At 40.9% G+C, this 15,579-nt stretch overlaps 1 protein-coding gene across 1 annotated transcript in view; it reads right to left on the reverse strand.

Moving 5' to 3' along the window:
* Positions 1-15,579, reverse strand: part of LOC135518985 (myomegalin-like) — a 119,678-nt gene that overhangs the window by 70,521 nt on the left and 33,578 nt on the right. Inside the window, 4 exon segments of the mRNA XM_064943989.1 lie at positions 8,939-8,992; positions 11,492-11,648; positions 11,849-12,003; positions 12,195-12,318. Of these exon segments, the coding sequence (XP_064800061.1) occupies positions 8,939-8,992; positions 11,492-11,648; positions 11,849-12,003; positions 12,195-12,318 (490 nt within the window).

Raw genomic sequence — 15,579 nt, forward strand, 5'->3', positions numbered from 1 at the left:
AAAGGGGATGGGTTACCAAAATGGATGGGTTAACCCAAAGGGGATAGGTTACCAAAAGGGATGGGTTATTTGGGCGGCAGGTAGTCTAGTGGTTAGAGCGTTGTGCCAGTACCTGAATGGTTGCTAGATCGAATCCCTGAGCTGATAGGACAAGAGGGCCTAGCTGATAGGAGAAGGTAAAAAAATCTCCTGCTCTGCCCCTGGACAAGGCAGTTAACCCACTGTTCCTAGGCCGTCATTATAAATAAGAATTTGTTCTTAACTGACTTGCCTGGTTAAATAACAATTTTAAAGGGACTGGTTAAACCAAATTGAACCCATCAAATTGACGGTTTATTTAAAGTCAAGAGTAATACATGATTCATAACAAAAACCTGTATGTGATTGTGCTAATATTTACTATGCTTAATTTTCAAACCCATGTAGGCTTCATTACCTTACTATATGATGGTGTATGGCAGACATTTTCTCTGAGGGCAGAGTTGACCTTGTATGTCCTAGGTCAGCTCCTCACTAAAGCCTGCTTATGGGTGGCTTAAAATGACAGTCTGAGGGTAGTTGGAGGTCCTTGAATAAGTTTGTTGAGGATTTGGGGTTTAAAATGACAGTCTGGGGGTAGTTGGCGGTTCTTGATAAAGTTTGTTGAGGATTTGGGGTTTAAAATGAGGACTGCTTCAGTGCTCTCCAGCAGAGTCTACTGTAAAATCAGATAGTTCCTTCAAACTCCTCTTTAAGCATAGACTGCAATCAAGCAAGAGAGAGCTAGAAATAACAAATCACCACACAGACATTTTATAAAAAAATATATCACTTTTACTCCTTGTGGCGGGCTGGGCGCCTGCAGGCTGACCTCGGTCGACAGGTGTTTCCTCCGACACATTGGTGCGGCTGGCTTCCGGGTTAAGTGGGCGGGTGTTGAGAAGTGCGGTTTGTCGGGTCATGTTTGCGGAGGTCGCATGACTCGACCTTCGCCCCCCTGAGCCCGTTGGGGAGCTGCAGCGATGAGACAAGATCGAAATTGGGGAGGAAAAGGAGGTAAAATATTAGCATAAATGTAACATGAATAGCATCAGCTGCCACCCACAGCGCATTTCATTCATAACATTTCTCCCTCCTGGATGGCCTGCCATTTAGATTGATCTCATTGGCTGTGGTGTCTGGAGAACCACTTAGAAGCTAGGTATCTTAGACAACACAACTTGATATCTGTGTGTGTCAGAGTTGGCACCAGAAGGTCAGCGTGACCAATTGACAACCTCGCTGAAACACGAGCCACTAAATGCGCACCAACACACATCCTTGCACGTACACTCATTGACATACATGGATACAGACACTTGCAAGCCTTCTGTGTTGTATACAGTCGTGCTCTGTTGTGTACACAGATATTAAACATGTTGACAGACAGGTGAACATGATTTCTACCCTTACCATCAGGTGTAACTACAGGCCAGAAATGATTGATATTTAGATATTTTTCTGTCATTTAATGGGGCAAATAAATCCAACGTTCAATGTGTGCCATTCCATTGCCTATGCCTGTGAATTCATTTTCCACTTTCAAAGACCCCTCCGCCTCAGTCTTCTAAAGAAACTGACATGGATTTGAGTAATAGTGATCCATTCAGCCTTAGTTACAACTGGCAGTGGCCAAGTCAATGGGACAACATCACTGCGTGAAATCTGAGCTGAGATCAGCCGTGATAGTCACATTTGCATCTTAGAGCCAAGCTGATTTACAAGGTAAAATGCCTCCAGAGGCACCTTGGGGATTTGGCTGCTTCATGAGAAACTCACACAACAACAAAAAATGTGTAGGATTCACCAAATGACCAGAGCCAAGAGCCTTGGGAGTCTCTGTGAGACAGGATCAAAGGAAGAATAATGGATATGACCAGAGCCAAGAGCCCTGGGAGTGTCAGTGAGACAGGATCAAAGGAAGAATAATGGATATGACCAGAGCCAAGAGCCCTGGGAGTCTCAGTGAGACAGGATCAAAGGAAGAATAATGGATATGACCAGAGCCAAGAGCCCTGGGAGTCTCAGTGAGACAGGATCAAAGGAAGAATAATGGATATGACCAGATGCAAGAGCCCTGGGAGTCTCAGTGAGACAGGATCAAATGAAGAATAATGGATATGACCAGAGCCAAGAGCCCTGGGAGTCTCAGTGAGACAGGATCAAAGGAAGAATAATGGATATGACCAGAGCCAAGAGCCCTGGGAGTCTCAGTGAGACAGGATCAAAGGAAGAATAATGAATATGACCAGATGCAAGAGCCCTGGGAGTCTCAGTGAGACAGGATCAAAGGAAGAATAATGGATATGACCAGATGCAAGAGCCCTGGGAGTCTCAGTGAGACAGGATCAAAGGAAGAATAATGGATATGACCAGAGCCAAGAGCCCTGGGAGTCTCAGTGAGACAGGATCAAAGGAAGAATAATGGATATGACCAGAGCCAAGAGCCCTGGGAGTCTCAGTGAGACAGGATCAAAGGAAGAATAATGGATATGACCAGAGCCAAGAGCCCTGGGAGTCTCAGTGAGACAGGATCAAAAGAAGAATAATGGATATGACCAGATGCAAGAGCCCTGGGAGTCTCAGTGAGACAGGATCAAAGGAAGAATAATGGATATGACCAGATGCAAGAGCCCTGGGAGTCTCAGTGAGACAGGATCAAAGGAAGAATAATGGATATGACCAGATGCAAGAGCCCTGGGAGTCTCAGTGAGACAGGATCAAAGGAAGAATAATGGATATGACCAGATGCAAGAGCCCTGGGAGTCTCAGTGAGACAGGATCAAAGGAAGAATAATGGATATGACCAGATGCAAGAGCCCTGGGAGTCTCAGTGAGACAGGATCAAAGGAAGAATAATGGATATGACCAGAGCCAAGAGCCCTGGGAGTCTCAGTGACACAGGATCAAAGGAAGAATAATGGATATGACCAGATGCAAGAGCCCTGGGAGTCTCAGTGAGACAGGATCAAAGGAAGAATAATGGATACGACCAGAGCCATGCATCTAGAGAGTTGAGACAACCTGTAGAATGTTATATATTGTTCTAATTCTAGACAGTGACATAGCAATGTTTAAATATTCCCAGTGTAATGTTGATGGCGCTCTAACATGGCTGCTATAGAATGTTGTAGTGACATGAGAATGCATCATAATGCAGAAACCTCATTGGCCCAACTCTCTAAATACATGGCTCTGGTAATGACTAGCTACAGATAACGACTAATACTGTTTACTGTATACCTGCATACTGTATATACCTGTTACTGCATACACCTGTTTACTGTATATACCTGTTTACTGCATATACCTGTTTACTGTATACCTGCATACTGTATATACCTGTTACTGTATATACCTGTTACTGTATATACCTGTTTACTGTATATACCTGTTACTGTATATACCTGCATACTGTATATACCTGTTACTGTATATACCTGTTTACTGTATATACCTGCACACTGTATATACCTGTTACTGTATATACCTGTTTACTGTATATACCTGTTACTGTATATACCTGCATACTGTATATACCTGTTACTGTATATACCTGCATACTGTATATACCTGTTACTGTATATACCTGTTTACTGTATACCTGCATACTGTGGATACCTGTTTACTGTATATACCTGTTACTGTTACTGTATATACCTGTTACTGTATATACCTGTTTACTATATACCTGCATACTGTATATACCTGTTACTGTATATACCTGTTACTGTTACTGTATATACCTGTTACTGTATATACCTGTTTACTATATACCTGCATACTGTATATACCTGTTACTGTATATACCTGTTTACTATATACCTGTTACTGTATATACCTGTTTACTATATACCTGCATACTGTATATACCTGTTTACTGTATATACCTGTTACTGTTACTGTATATACCTGTTACTGTATATACCTGTTTACTATATACCTGCATACTGTATATACCTGTTACTGTATATACCTGTTTACTATATACCTGCATACTGTATATACCTGTTACTGTATATACCTGTTTACTATATACCTGCATACTGTATATACCTGTTACTGTATATACCTGTTTACTATATACCTGTTACTGTATATACCTGTTACTGTATATACCTGTTACTGTATATACCTGTTTACTACCTGTTTACTATATACCTGTTACTGTATATACCTGCATACTGTATATACCTGTTACTGTATATACCTGTTTACTATATACCTGTTACTGTATATACCTGTTACTGTATATACCTGTTACGCATACACCTGTTTACTGTATATACCTGTTACTGTATATACCTGTTACTGTATATACCTGTTACTGTATATACCTGTTTACTGTATATACCTGTTACTGTATATACCTGTTTACTGTATATACCTGTTACTGTATATACCTGTTTACTGTATATACCTGTTACTGTATATACCTGTTTACTATATACCTGCATACTGTATATACCTGTTACTGTATATACCTGTTCACTATATACCTGTTACTGTATATACCTGTTACGCATACACCTGTTTACTGTATATACCTGTTACTGTATATACCTGTTACTGTATATACCTGTTACTGTATATACCTGTTACTGTATATACCTTCATACTGTATATACCTGTTACGCATACACCTGTTACTGCATACACCTGTTTACTGTATATACCTGTTACTGTATATACCTGTTACTGTATATACCTGTTACTGTATATACCTGTTACTGTATATACCTGTTTACTATATATACCTGTTACTGTATATACCTGTTAATGTATACCTGCATACTGTATATTCCTGTTTACTGTATATACCTGTTTACTATATACCTGCATACTGTATATACCTGTTTACTGTATATACCTGTTTACTATATACCTGCATACTGTATATACCTGTTTACTGTATATACCTGTTTACTATATACCTGCATACTGTATATACCTGTTTACTGCATATACCTGTTTACTGTATACCTGCATACTGTATATACCTGCATACTGTATATACCTGTTTACTGTATATACCTGTTACTGTATATACCTGTTACTGTATATACCTGTTTACTATATATACCTGTTACTGTATATACCTGTTTACTGTATATACCTGTTTACTGTATACCTGCATACTGTATATACCTGTTTACTGTATATACCTGCATACTGTATATACCTGCATACTGTATATACCTGTTTACTGTATACCTGCATACTGTGGATACCTGTTTACTGCATATACCTGTTTACTGTATATACCTGTTACTGTATATACCTTCATACTGTATATACCTGTTACTGTATATACCTGTTACTGTATATACCTGTTACTGTATATACCTGTTTACTATATACCTGCATACTGTATATACCTGTTACTGTATATACCTGTTTACTATATACCTGCATACTGTATATACCTGTTACTGTATATACCTGTTTACTATATACCTGTTACTGTATATACCTGTTACTGTATATACCTGTTACTGTATATACCTGTTTACTGTATATACCTGTTACTGTATATACCTGCATACTGTATATACCTGTTACTGTATATACCTGTTTACTATATACCTGTTACTGTATATACCTGTTACTGTATATACCTGTTACTGTATATACCTGTTTACTGCATATACCTGTTTACTGTATATACCTGTTACTGTATATACCTTCATACTGTATATACCTGTTACTGTATATACCTGTTACTGTATATACCTGTTACTGTATATACCTGTTTACTATATACCTGCATACTGTATATACCTGTTACTGTATATACCTGTTTACTATATACCTGCATACTGTATATACCTGTTACTGTATATACCTGTTTACTATATACCTGTTACTGTATATACCTGTTACTGTATATACCTGTTACTGTATATACCTGTTTACTGTATATACCTGTTACTGTATATACCTGCATACTGTATATACCTGTTACTGTATATACCTGTTTACTATATACCTGTTACTGTATATACCTGTTACTGTATATACCTGTTACGCATACACCTGTTTACTGTATATACCTGTTACTGTATATACCTGTTACTGTATATACCTGTTACTGTATATACCTGTTTACTGTATATACCTGTTACTGTATATACCTGTTTACTGTATATACCTGTTACTGTATATACCTGTTTACTGTATATACCTGTTACTGTATATACCTGTTTACTATATACCTGCATACTGTATATACCTGTTTACTGCATATACCTGTTAATGTATACCTGCATACTGTATATACCTGTTACTGCATACACCTGTTTACTGTATATACCTGTTACTGTATATACCTGTTACTGTATATACCTGTTACTGTATATACCTGTTACTGTATATACCTGTTTACTGTATATACCTGTTACGCATACACCTGTTACTGCATACACCTGTTTACTGTATATACCTGTTACTGTATATACCTGTTACTGTATATACCTGTTACTGTATATACCTGTTACTGTATATACCTGTTTACTGTATATACCTGTTACTGTATATACCTGTTAATGTATACCTGCATACTGTATATTCCTGTTTACTGTATATACCTGTTTACTATATACCTGCATACTGTATATACCTGTTTACTGTATATACCTGTTTACTATATACCTGCATACTGTATATACCTGTTTACTGTATATACCTGTTTACTATATACCTGCATACTGTATATACCTGTTTACTGCATATACCTGTTTACTGTATACCTGCATACTGTATATACCTGTTTACTGTATATACCTGTTTACTGTATATATATACCTGTTACTGTATATACCTGTTACTGTATATACCTGTTTACTGTATATACCTGTTACTGTATATACCTGTTTACTGTATATACCTGTTTACTGTATACCTGCATACTGTATATACCTGTTTACTGTATATACCTGCATACTGTATATACCTGCATACTGTATATACCTGTTTACTGTATACCTGCATACTGTGGATACCTGTTTACTGCATATACCTGTTTACTGTATATACCTGTTACTGTATATACCTTCATACTGTATATACCTGTTACTGTATATACCTGTTACTGTATATACCTTCATACTGTATATACCTGTTACTGTATATACCTTCATACTGTATATACCTGTTACTGTATATACCTTCATACTGTATATACCTGTTACTGTATATACCTGTTTACTGTATATACCTGTTTACTGTATACCTGCATACTGTGGATACCTGTTTACTGCATATACCTGTTTACTGTATACCTGCATACTGTATATACCTGCATACTGTATATACATGTTACTGTATATACCTGTTACTGTATATACCTGTTACTGTATATACCTGTTTACTGTATACCTCCGTACTGTATATACCTGCATACTGTATATACCTGTTAATGTATATACCTGTTACTGTATATACCTGTTACTGTATATACCTGTTTACTGTATACCTTCATACTGTATATACCTGCATACTGTATATACCTCTTACTGTATATACCTCTTACTGTATATACCTGTTACGCATACACCTGTTACTGCATACACCTGTTTACTGTATATACCTGCATACTGTATATACCTGTATACTGTATATACCTGTTACTGTATATACCTGTTACTGTATATACCTGTTACTGTATATACGTGCATACTGTATATACCTGTTACTGTATATACCTGTTACTGTATATACCTGTTACTGTATATACCTGTTACTGTATTTACCTGCATACTGTATATACCTGTTACTGTATATACATGTTTACTGTATACCTGTGTACTGTATATACCTGTTACTGTATATACCTTCATACTGTATAGACCTGTTTACTGTATATACCTGTTACTGTATACCTGCATACTGTATATACCTGTTACTGTATATACCTGTTACTGTATATACCTGTTACTGTATATACCTGTTACTGTATATACCTGCATACTGTATATACCTCTTACTGTATATACCTGTTACTGTATATACCTGTTTTCCTGTTAATTATGAAGCTCCCCTCTAAGAATGTGACTGATGAGAATAGAGAATGTGGTCTGACTGTTCATAAATTCATCCCATAATTAGTTTACCACAGATTAAAATAACCCAGCCCGCTCCCTTACAGGGCCGACAGCTCCCAACACAATACTGGCATTAACAGACATGGAGACACAAACACAGACTGGTCTAGGAACGGTTTATTACTCAGCTCTAGCAGCTGCTATATACTAAGATGTTATATGATATGGTAACTATGGGTAATGTATGATGTTTACGTTGAATTCAATACAATGGCGTTTCAATTAACCACAAAGAAACCCTAATTATATTAGAAAGTAGTTTATATGTGATTACAATTTGATAATGTATTTTTCCTTATATAGTGACCACCGACCACATATTCTGTAGCTCATGATGTTACCACTCTGTATGTGGCTGTCTGGTTTAAAGGTGCTTTGTGTTTATACTTCAGTAGGGGTCAAGCTCCACCAACACCTTAGAGTGAGATCTGGCTAAAGTGGGAACTGACTCAACAGTAGTGTAGGACGAGTACCTTAAAGTGCCCTCTTTAATCAACTTAATACAGAACTCAAAGCTGATAGTGATTATGCAATGTTAAAGATGGAATCCGCAGTAGGGGGACAGAGAGCCACTGGCCGCCCCATCACCTTTGTTATTGTTTCTGTTGCCGAGCTGAGGAGCACCTTGCAGCATGGTGAAACAAATTCCAGTCCATATTGTGCTCTTCTATTGTGCGTGCGATGATGTCAGAGGGGAAAAAACTGTGTTGGTTGTTTTCAATAACTTCTTTGTTGTTGTAATATCACAAATGGACAGTTTCACCATTAAGGATCCCAGCTTCAAGTGAGTTTCTGTGTTCACTTCAGGATTCACTCACCTGCATCTCCTGCTCAATGCGTAGTCTCTCCCTGCCCAGCTCCTCCTGGTAGAACTGTGGGGGAGAGAAACAGGGGCCTTAGAAAGTTAGGTGTGTGTGTGTGTGTGTGTGTGTGTGTGTGTGTGTGTGTGTGTGTGTGTGTGTGTGTGTGTGTGTGTGTGTGTGTGTGTGTGTGTGTGTGTGTGTGTGTGTGTGTGTGTGTGCGTGTGTTTGAGTAATGGTGATATCAGTCCCACAGAGCGTAATTAATATCTCCTTCTCAGAAAATCTGTACAACAGCTGTAGGGATGATCAGACCATTCAGAGAGGAGCAGAGTAACACCATGTCCTGTTGACAGTCGTCCAACAAAATGCATCACACTACCACCCTGCCTGTTGCCACAACAGCACAACTTAACACAACACACTACACAACTGGTAGATTGAACACGACTAGTTGCATGGGTTACAGAAGGCTACACAGCAAATACACATGTAATGGATTGATTCTGAAACAGATTAAAGTGTTAAAAGTAGACTCAGCGAAATGATGTTGCAACAACCAGCACCACAGGTAGCCTAGTTGTTAGAGCGTTGGACTAGTAACTGAAAGGTTGCTAGATCAATCCCCATGCTGACAAGGTAAACATCTGTTGTTCTGCCCCTGAACAAGGCAGTTAACCCACTGTTCCTAGGCCATCATTGTAAATAACAATGTGTTCTTAACTGACTTGCCTAGTTAAATAAATATATATTGAGATCCATCACTTGACTCACAGTGTTGTGGTTTGCTCCTTCCTGTTCACAATGTTGTAGCCAGGGCTTTGAGGCTCACTCTTCATTGCCCTTAGGTGTTGTGGAAATTGACCACATGGAATTCCTCAATCAAAATAAGATTTTGACAACTGAAAGGATTTGAATGTTTATGGAGTGTTTACGTGTGTGTTGCTATGTGTTTCTTGACAGGAGTGTTTACGTGTGTGTTGCTATGTGTTTCTTGACAGGAATGTTTATGTGTGTGTTGCTATGTGTTTCTTGACAGGAGTGTTTATGTGTGTGTTGCTATGTGTTTCTTGACAGGAGTGTTTACGTGTGTGTTGCTATGTGTTTCTTGACAGGAGTGTTTATGTGTGTGTTGCTATGTGTTTCTTGACAGGAGTGTTTATGTGTGTGTTGCTATGTGTTTCTTGACAGGAGTGTTTACGTGTGTGTTGCTATGTGTTTCTTGACAGGAATGTTTACGTGTGTGTTGCTATGTGTTTCTTGACAGGAGTGTTTACGTGTGTGTTGCTATGTGTTTCTTGACAGGAGTGTTTACGTGTGTGTTGCTATGTGTTTCTTGACAGGAGTGTTTACGTGTGTGTTGCAATGTGTTTCTTGACAGGAGTGTTTACGTGTGTGTTGCTATGTGTTTCTTGACAGGAGTGTTTATGTGTGTGTTGCTATGTGTTTCTTGACAGGAGTGTTTACGTGTGTGTTGCTATGTGTTTCTTGACAGGAGTGTTTACGTGTGTGTTGCTATGTGTTTCTTGACAGGAGTGTTTATGTGTGTGTTGCTATGTGTTTCTTGACAGGAGTGTTTACGTGTGTGTTGCTATGTGTTTCTTGACAGGAGTGTTTACGTGTGTGTTGCTATGTGTTTCTTGACAGGAGTGTTTACGTGTGTGTTGCTATGTGTTTCTTGACAGGAGTGTTTATGTGTGTGTTGCTATGTGTTTCTTGACAGGAGTGTTTACGTGTGTGTTGCTATGTGTTTCTTGACAGGAGTGTTTATGTGTGTGTTGCTATGTGTTTCTTGACAGGAGTGTTTACGTGTGTGTTGCTATGTGTTTCTTGACAGGAGTGTTTACGTGTGTGTTGCTATGTGTTTCTTGACAGGAGTGTTTATGTGTGTGTTGCTATGTGTTTCTTGACAGGAGTGTTTACGTGTGTGTTGCTATGTGTTTCTTGACAGGAGTGTTTACGTGTGTGTTGCTATGTGTTTCTTGACAGGAGTGTTTACGTGTGTGTGTTGCGTGTGTTACGTAGCTATAACAGGTGTGCTTCCACATTTTGACATTGTGCTTTCACGTTTCCATGTGGTTTCATCTTTTTTACATGTGTGGGGACGGGGGAGATATGGATGAAGAAGGACTGGGTGAGGAGGGGGGAGGTTTTGAAAAGCATGTTAGCTATAGCTAAAGGAGAGGCAAGGATGGGTGAGACTATGGTGAGGAAGGGTTGAGCTATGAGGAATGGGTGAGACTAGGGTGAGAGATGGGTGAGACTAGGGTGAGAGATGGGTGAGACTAGGGTGAGAGATGGGTGAGACTAGGGTGAGAGATGGGTGAGACTAGGGTGAGAGATGGGTGAGACTAGGGTGAGAGATGGGTGAGACTAGGGTGAGAGATGGGTGAGTTGTCCCTGAAACCCTGTGTATGAAGCTTTTCACTTGCTATTACATGCCTGTACACACTACAGGAACTCAGTCAAATACATACAATAGATGAATACAATAACACAATAAATGATTGACCCTAATGCAGACCCTACACATGCACTTTTCCTCATACGTGTAACAGGGATGATATATACCTCTGCATCCCTCTCTTTCTGCAGCAGGGAGGAGGAGAGGTTCACTACCTGTCCCTCCAGCTCTCCCACCTTCAGGGCCAGGATGCTCTTCTGTCCACTCAGCTCAGTGATCAGAGCCTCCTTACAGCGCAGAGCACAGGTCAGCTCCTCAACCACCCTGCAGGAGGAGAGAGAGGAGAGAGAGGAGAGAGAGGAGAGGAGAGAGGAGAGAGAGAGGTCAGTACCATAGGTACTGTGGGCTAAATTTGGACTTAGTAGGAGTCCTAGGCTTTCCTCCATGAGTGTGAAGGTGTGTAATTACAGCTTTTAGGTCACTGGTTCAACTCTGGCTCAAATGACCATATACTGTGCGTGTACCTGTCTCTGTTGGTGTGTGATGGGGGGTGGTGAGACGTGGTCTGGGTGCTCTCCTCCTCCTCTGGGCTGTCCTTCATGTCCTCCAAGAGGGTCTGGGAGCTAGACCTAGCCAGGGAGGCCATCCTCCCAGCCTCACATCGCGCTAGCTCGGCCTCCTGGAGGAAAAACATGAAAAGGTCTGGATATCAGTCCGTGTTTAAAGCTAATCTAATAGAACAACTAATTTCATCTCAACAAAGACTACAACCAACTTTAGCAGTGTGTGTGTGTGTGTGTGTGTGTGTGTGTGTGTGTGTGTGTGTGTGTGTGTGTGTGTGTGTGTGTGTGTGTGTGCACGTTTGTGTACCTCCTGCAGGAGTTGTATCTTGGTCTCCAGCAACTCCTGCATGTGGTCGATCTCCTGCTGTCTCTCCTCACATCGTCTCTGTAGCTCTGCCTCATTATGACTGGACAGGCTCTCAGCTGTTGACCTATCAGAAAAAGGGGAGAGAAAGGAAACATTGTGATTGGTCAGGCTCTCTGCTATCGACAAATTAAAAGAGAGGAAAAAATAGCAATAATTGTGATTGGTTCTGGCTCTATTCTGGTGTCCTATCAGGGAGTGGACATTAGATGGAACATCATGTTAAGTGTCTATCAATAACTACCAACAGTCATCCACAAACACTCATAACACTGTGTTGCTTGTTATTGCGCCATCTGTGCAGGGCAGACCAGTGGTGTCAGTCCTGGGTGATTTTAGGGTTGTAGTGTGGTCATGTCAGGACTAAGACAGGATATGAGGTCATATGAAGTATCCCTGCTATAACTCATGGGATACCCTATACTTCCCAGCTACAAATAGAGACCAGTCACACACCCAGAGTGTAAACTTTCATTGTGTTCACATATAGTTCTGTGAGAGCGTCCCGAAAACATCACGCAGACCAAGGCTGGAATTTGATCAAACTCGCCATAGCTACCAATAAGCATTCAGAGTCTTTGTTTACAAACTACTGTCTTTGCACACACACATGGTATTGAGAAAACTGGAGCATCAACCTGTGAGGGAAGTCTACTGCTTGTAGTCGTACACCCTCTGACTGTGTGTGTGTTTGGTTTTATTATCCTTGTGGTGACCATAAGTCCTCACAAGGATAGTAAAACAAGGACAATTCCCCAGTCCCCACAAGGAAAAAGGCTATTTTATTTTATGGCTTAGGTTTAGGGCAAGAATTAGGGCTAGGAGTTAAGATTAGGTTAGGTTAGGAGTTTGAGGTTAAGGTCAGGGTTAAGGTCAGGGTTAGGGGGGTTAAAATAGGTTTTTGAATGGGAATCAATTGTTTGGTCCCCACAAGGAGAGTAAAACAAATGTGTGTGTGTGTGTGTGTGTGTGTGTGTGTGTGTGTGTGTGTGTGTGTGTGTGTGTGTGTGTGTGTGTGTGTGTGTGTGTGTGTGTGTGTGTGTGTGTGTGTGTGTGTGTGTGTGTGTGTGTGTGTGTGTGTGCCTTTAAGTATCTGTTTTACTGAGTCACTCAATGATGCCATTCCAGAATTCCTGCTGTGGATCCCAAAATGGCAGACGCCTTCCTGTCTCCTTGGGGCGTCTGTTCTATTCCTCCTCCTCCTCCTCTCCTCTTTTCTCCTCCTCTCCTCTGCATTCCTCTGTTTTTAACTCAGACCATCTGACCATGGCAGACAGCAACTAAGATAACTAAGATTATTATTAACCAGACTGTATAATGTTACTGCTGGGTGGATGGATGCTACTGCTGGGTGGATGGATGCTACTGCTGGGTGGATGGATGTTACTGCTGGGTGGATGGATGTTACTGCTGGGTGGATGGATGTTACTGCTGGGTGGATGGATGTTACTGCTGGGTGGATGGATGCTACTGCTGGGTGGATGGATGTTACTGCTGGGTGGATGGATGTTACTGCTGGGCGGATGGATGTTACTGCTGGGTGGATGGATGTTACTGCTGGGTGGATGGATGATACTGCTGGGTGGATGGATGCTACTGCTGGGTGGATGGATGTTACTGCTGGGTGGATGGATGCTACTGCTGGGTGGATGGATGTTACTGCTGGGCGGATGGATGTTACTGCTGGGTGGATGGATGCTACTGCTGGGTGGATGGATGCTACTGCTGGGTGGATGGATTACTGCTGGTGGATGGATGCTACTGCTGGGTGGATGGATGCTACTGCTGGTGGATGGATGCTACTGCTGGGGATGGATGGATGGATGCTACTGCTGGGTGGATGGATGCTACTGCTGGGTGGATGGATGCTACTGCTGGGTGGATGGATGCTACTGCTGGGTGGATGGATGCTACTGCTGGGTGGATGGATGCTATGGATGCTACTGCTGGGTGGATGGATGCTGCTGGGTGGATGGATGCTGCTGGGTGGATGGATGCTGCTGGGTGGATGGATGCTACTGCTGGGTGGATGGATGCTACTGCTGGGTGGATGGATGCTACTGCTGGGTGGATGGATGCTACTGCTGGGTGGATGGATGCTACTGCTGGGTGGATGGATGCTACTGCTGGGTGGATGGATGTTACTGCTGGGTGGATGGATGCTACTGCTGGGTGGATGGATGCTACTGCTGGGTGGATGGATGCTACTGCTGGGTGGGTGGTTGATCAAATCAAATCAAATGTATTGGTCACATACACATGTAAAGCAGATGTTATTGCGGATGTAGCAAATTGCTTGTGCTTCTAACTCCGACAGTGCAGTAATATCTAACAAGTAATATCTAACAGTTTCACAACATATACCCAAAATACACGTAAATCTAAGTAAGGAAAGGATTAAGAATATATACATATATGTCAGAGTGGCATTGGACTACAAGACAGTGGCATAGTATAGAATACAGTTTAAACATATGAGATGGATGTTCCTTAAAGTGGCCAGTGATTCCTAATCTATGTCTATAGGCAGCAGCCTCTGATGTGCTGGAGATGGCTGTTTAATTTAACTTCTTATGGCTGGGGCAGTATTGAGCAGCTTGGATGAATAAGGTGCCCAGAGGTGCCCAGAGTAAATGGCCTGCTACTCAGTCCCAGTTGCTAATATATGCATATTATTAGTATATTTGGATAGAAAACACTCTGAAGTTTCTAAAACAGTTTGAATGATGTCTGTGAGTATAACAGAGCAGGCAAAAACCTGAGAAAAAAATCCAACCAGGAAGTGGGAAATCTGAGGTTGGTCGTTTTTCAACACATTCCCTATTGAAGAGAGAGTGGGATATTGGTCATGATGCACTTCCCAAGGCTTCCATTAGATGTCAACAGTCTTTAGAACCTTGTTTGATGCTTCTACTGTGAGGTGGGGGCGAATGAGAGGGGAATGAGTCAGAGGTCTGGCAGAATGCCTTGAGCTTGTGACTCTCGTTCATGTGAGAACGAGCTCTATTCCATTGCTTTTCTATAGACAAAGGAATTCTCCGGTTGGAACATTATTGAAGATTTATGTTAAAAACATCCTAAAGATTGATTCTATACTTCGTTTGACATGTTTCTACGGACTGTAAAGGTACTTTTTGACTTTTCGTCTGCTCCTAGTGAACACGCTTTGTGAGTTTGGATTTGTTTACCAAACGCACTAACAAAAGGAGCTATTTGGACATAAATGATGGACATTATCGAACAAAACAAACATTTATTGTGGAACTGGGATTCCTGGGAGTGCATTCTGATGAAGATCATCAAAGGTAAGTGAATATTTATAATGTTA

The sequence above is a fragment of the Oncorhynchus masou genome, chromosome 3 (genome assembly GCF_036934945.1).
Source record: "Oncorhynchus masou masou isolate Uvic2021 chromosome 3, UVic_Omas_1.1, whole genome shotgun sequence".
Taxonomy (NCBI): domain Eukaryota; kingdom Metazoa; phylum Chordata; class Actinopteri; order Salmoniformes; family Salmonidae; genus Oncorhynchus; species Oncorhynchus masou.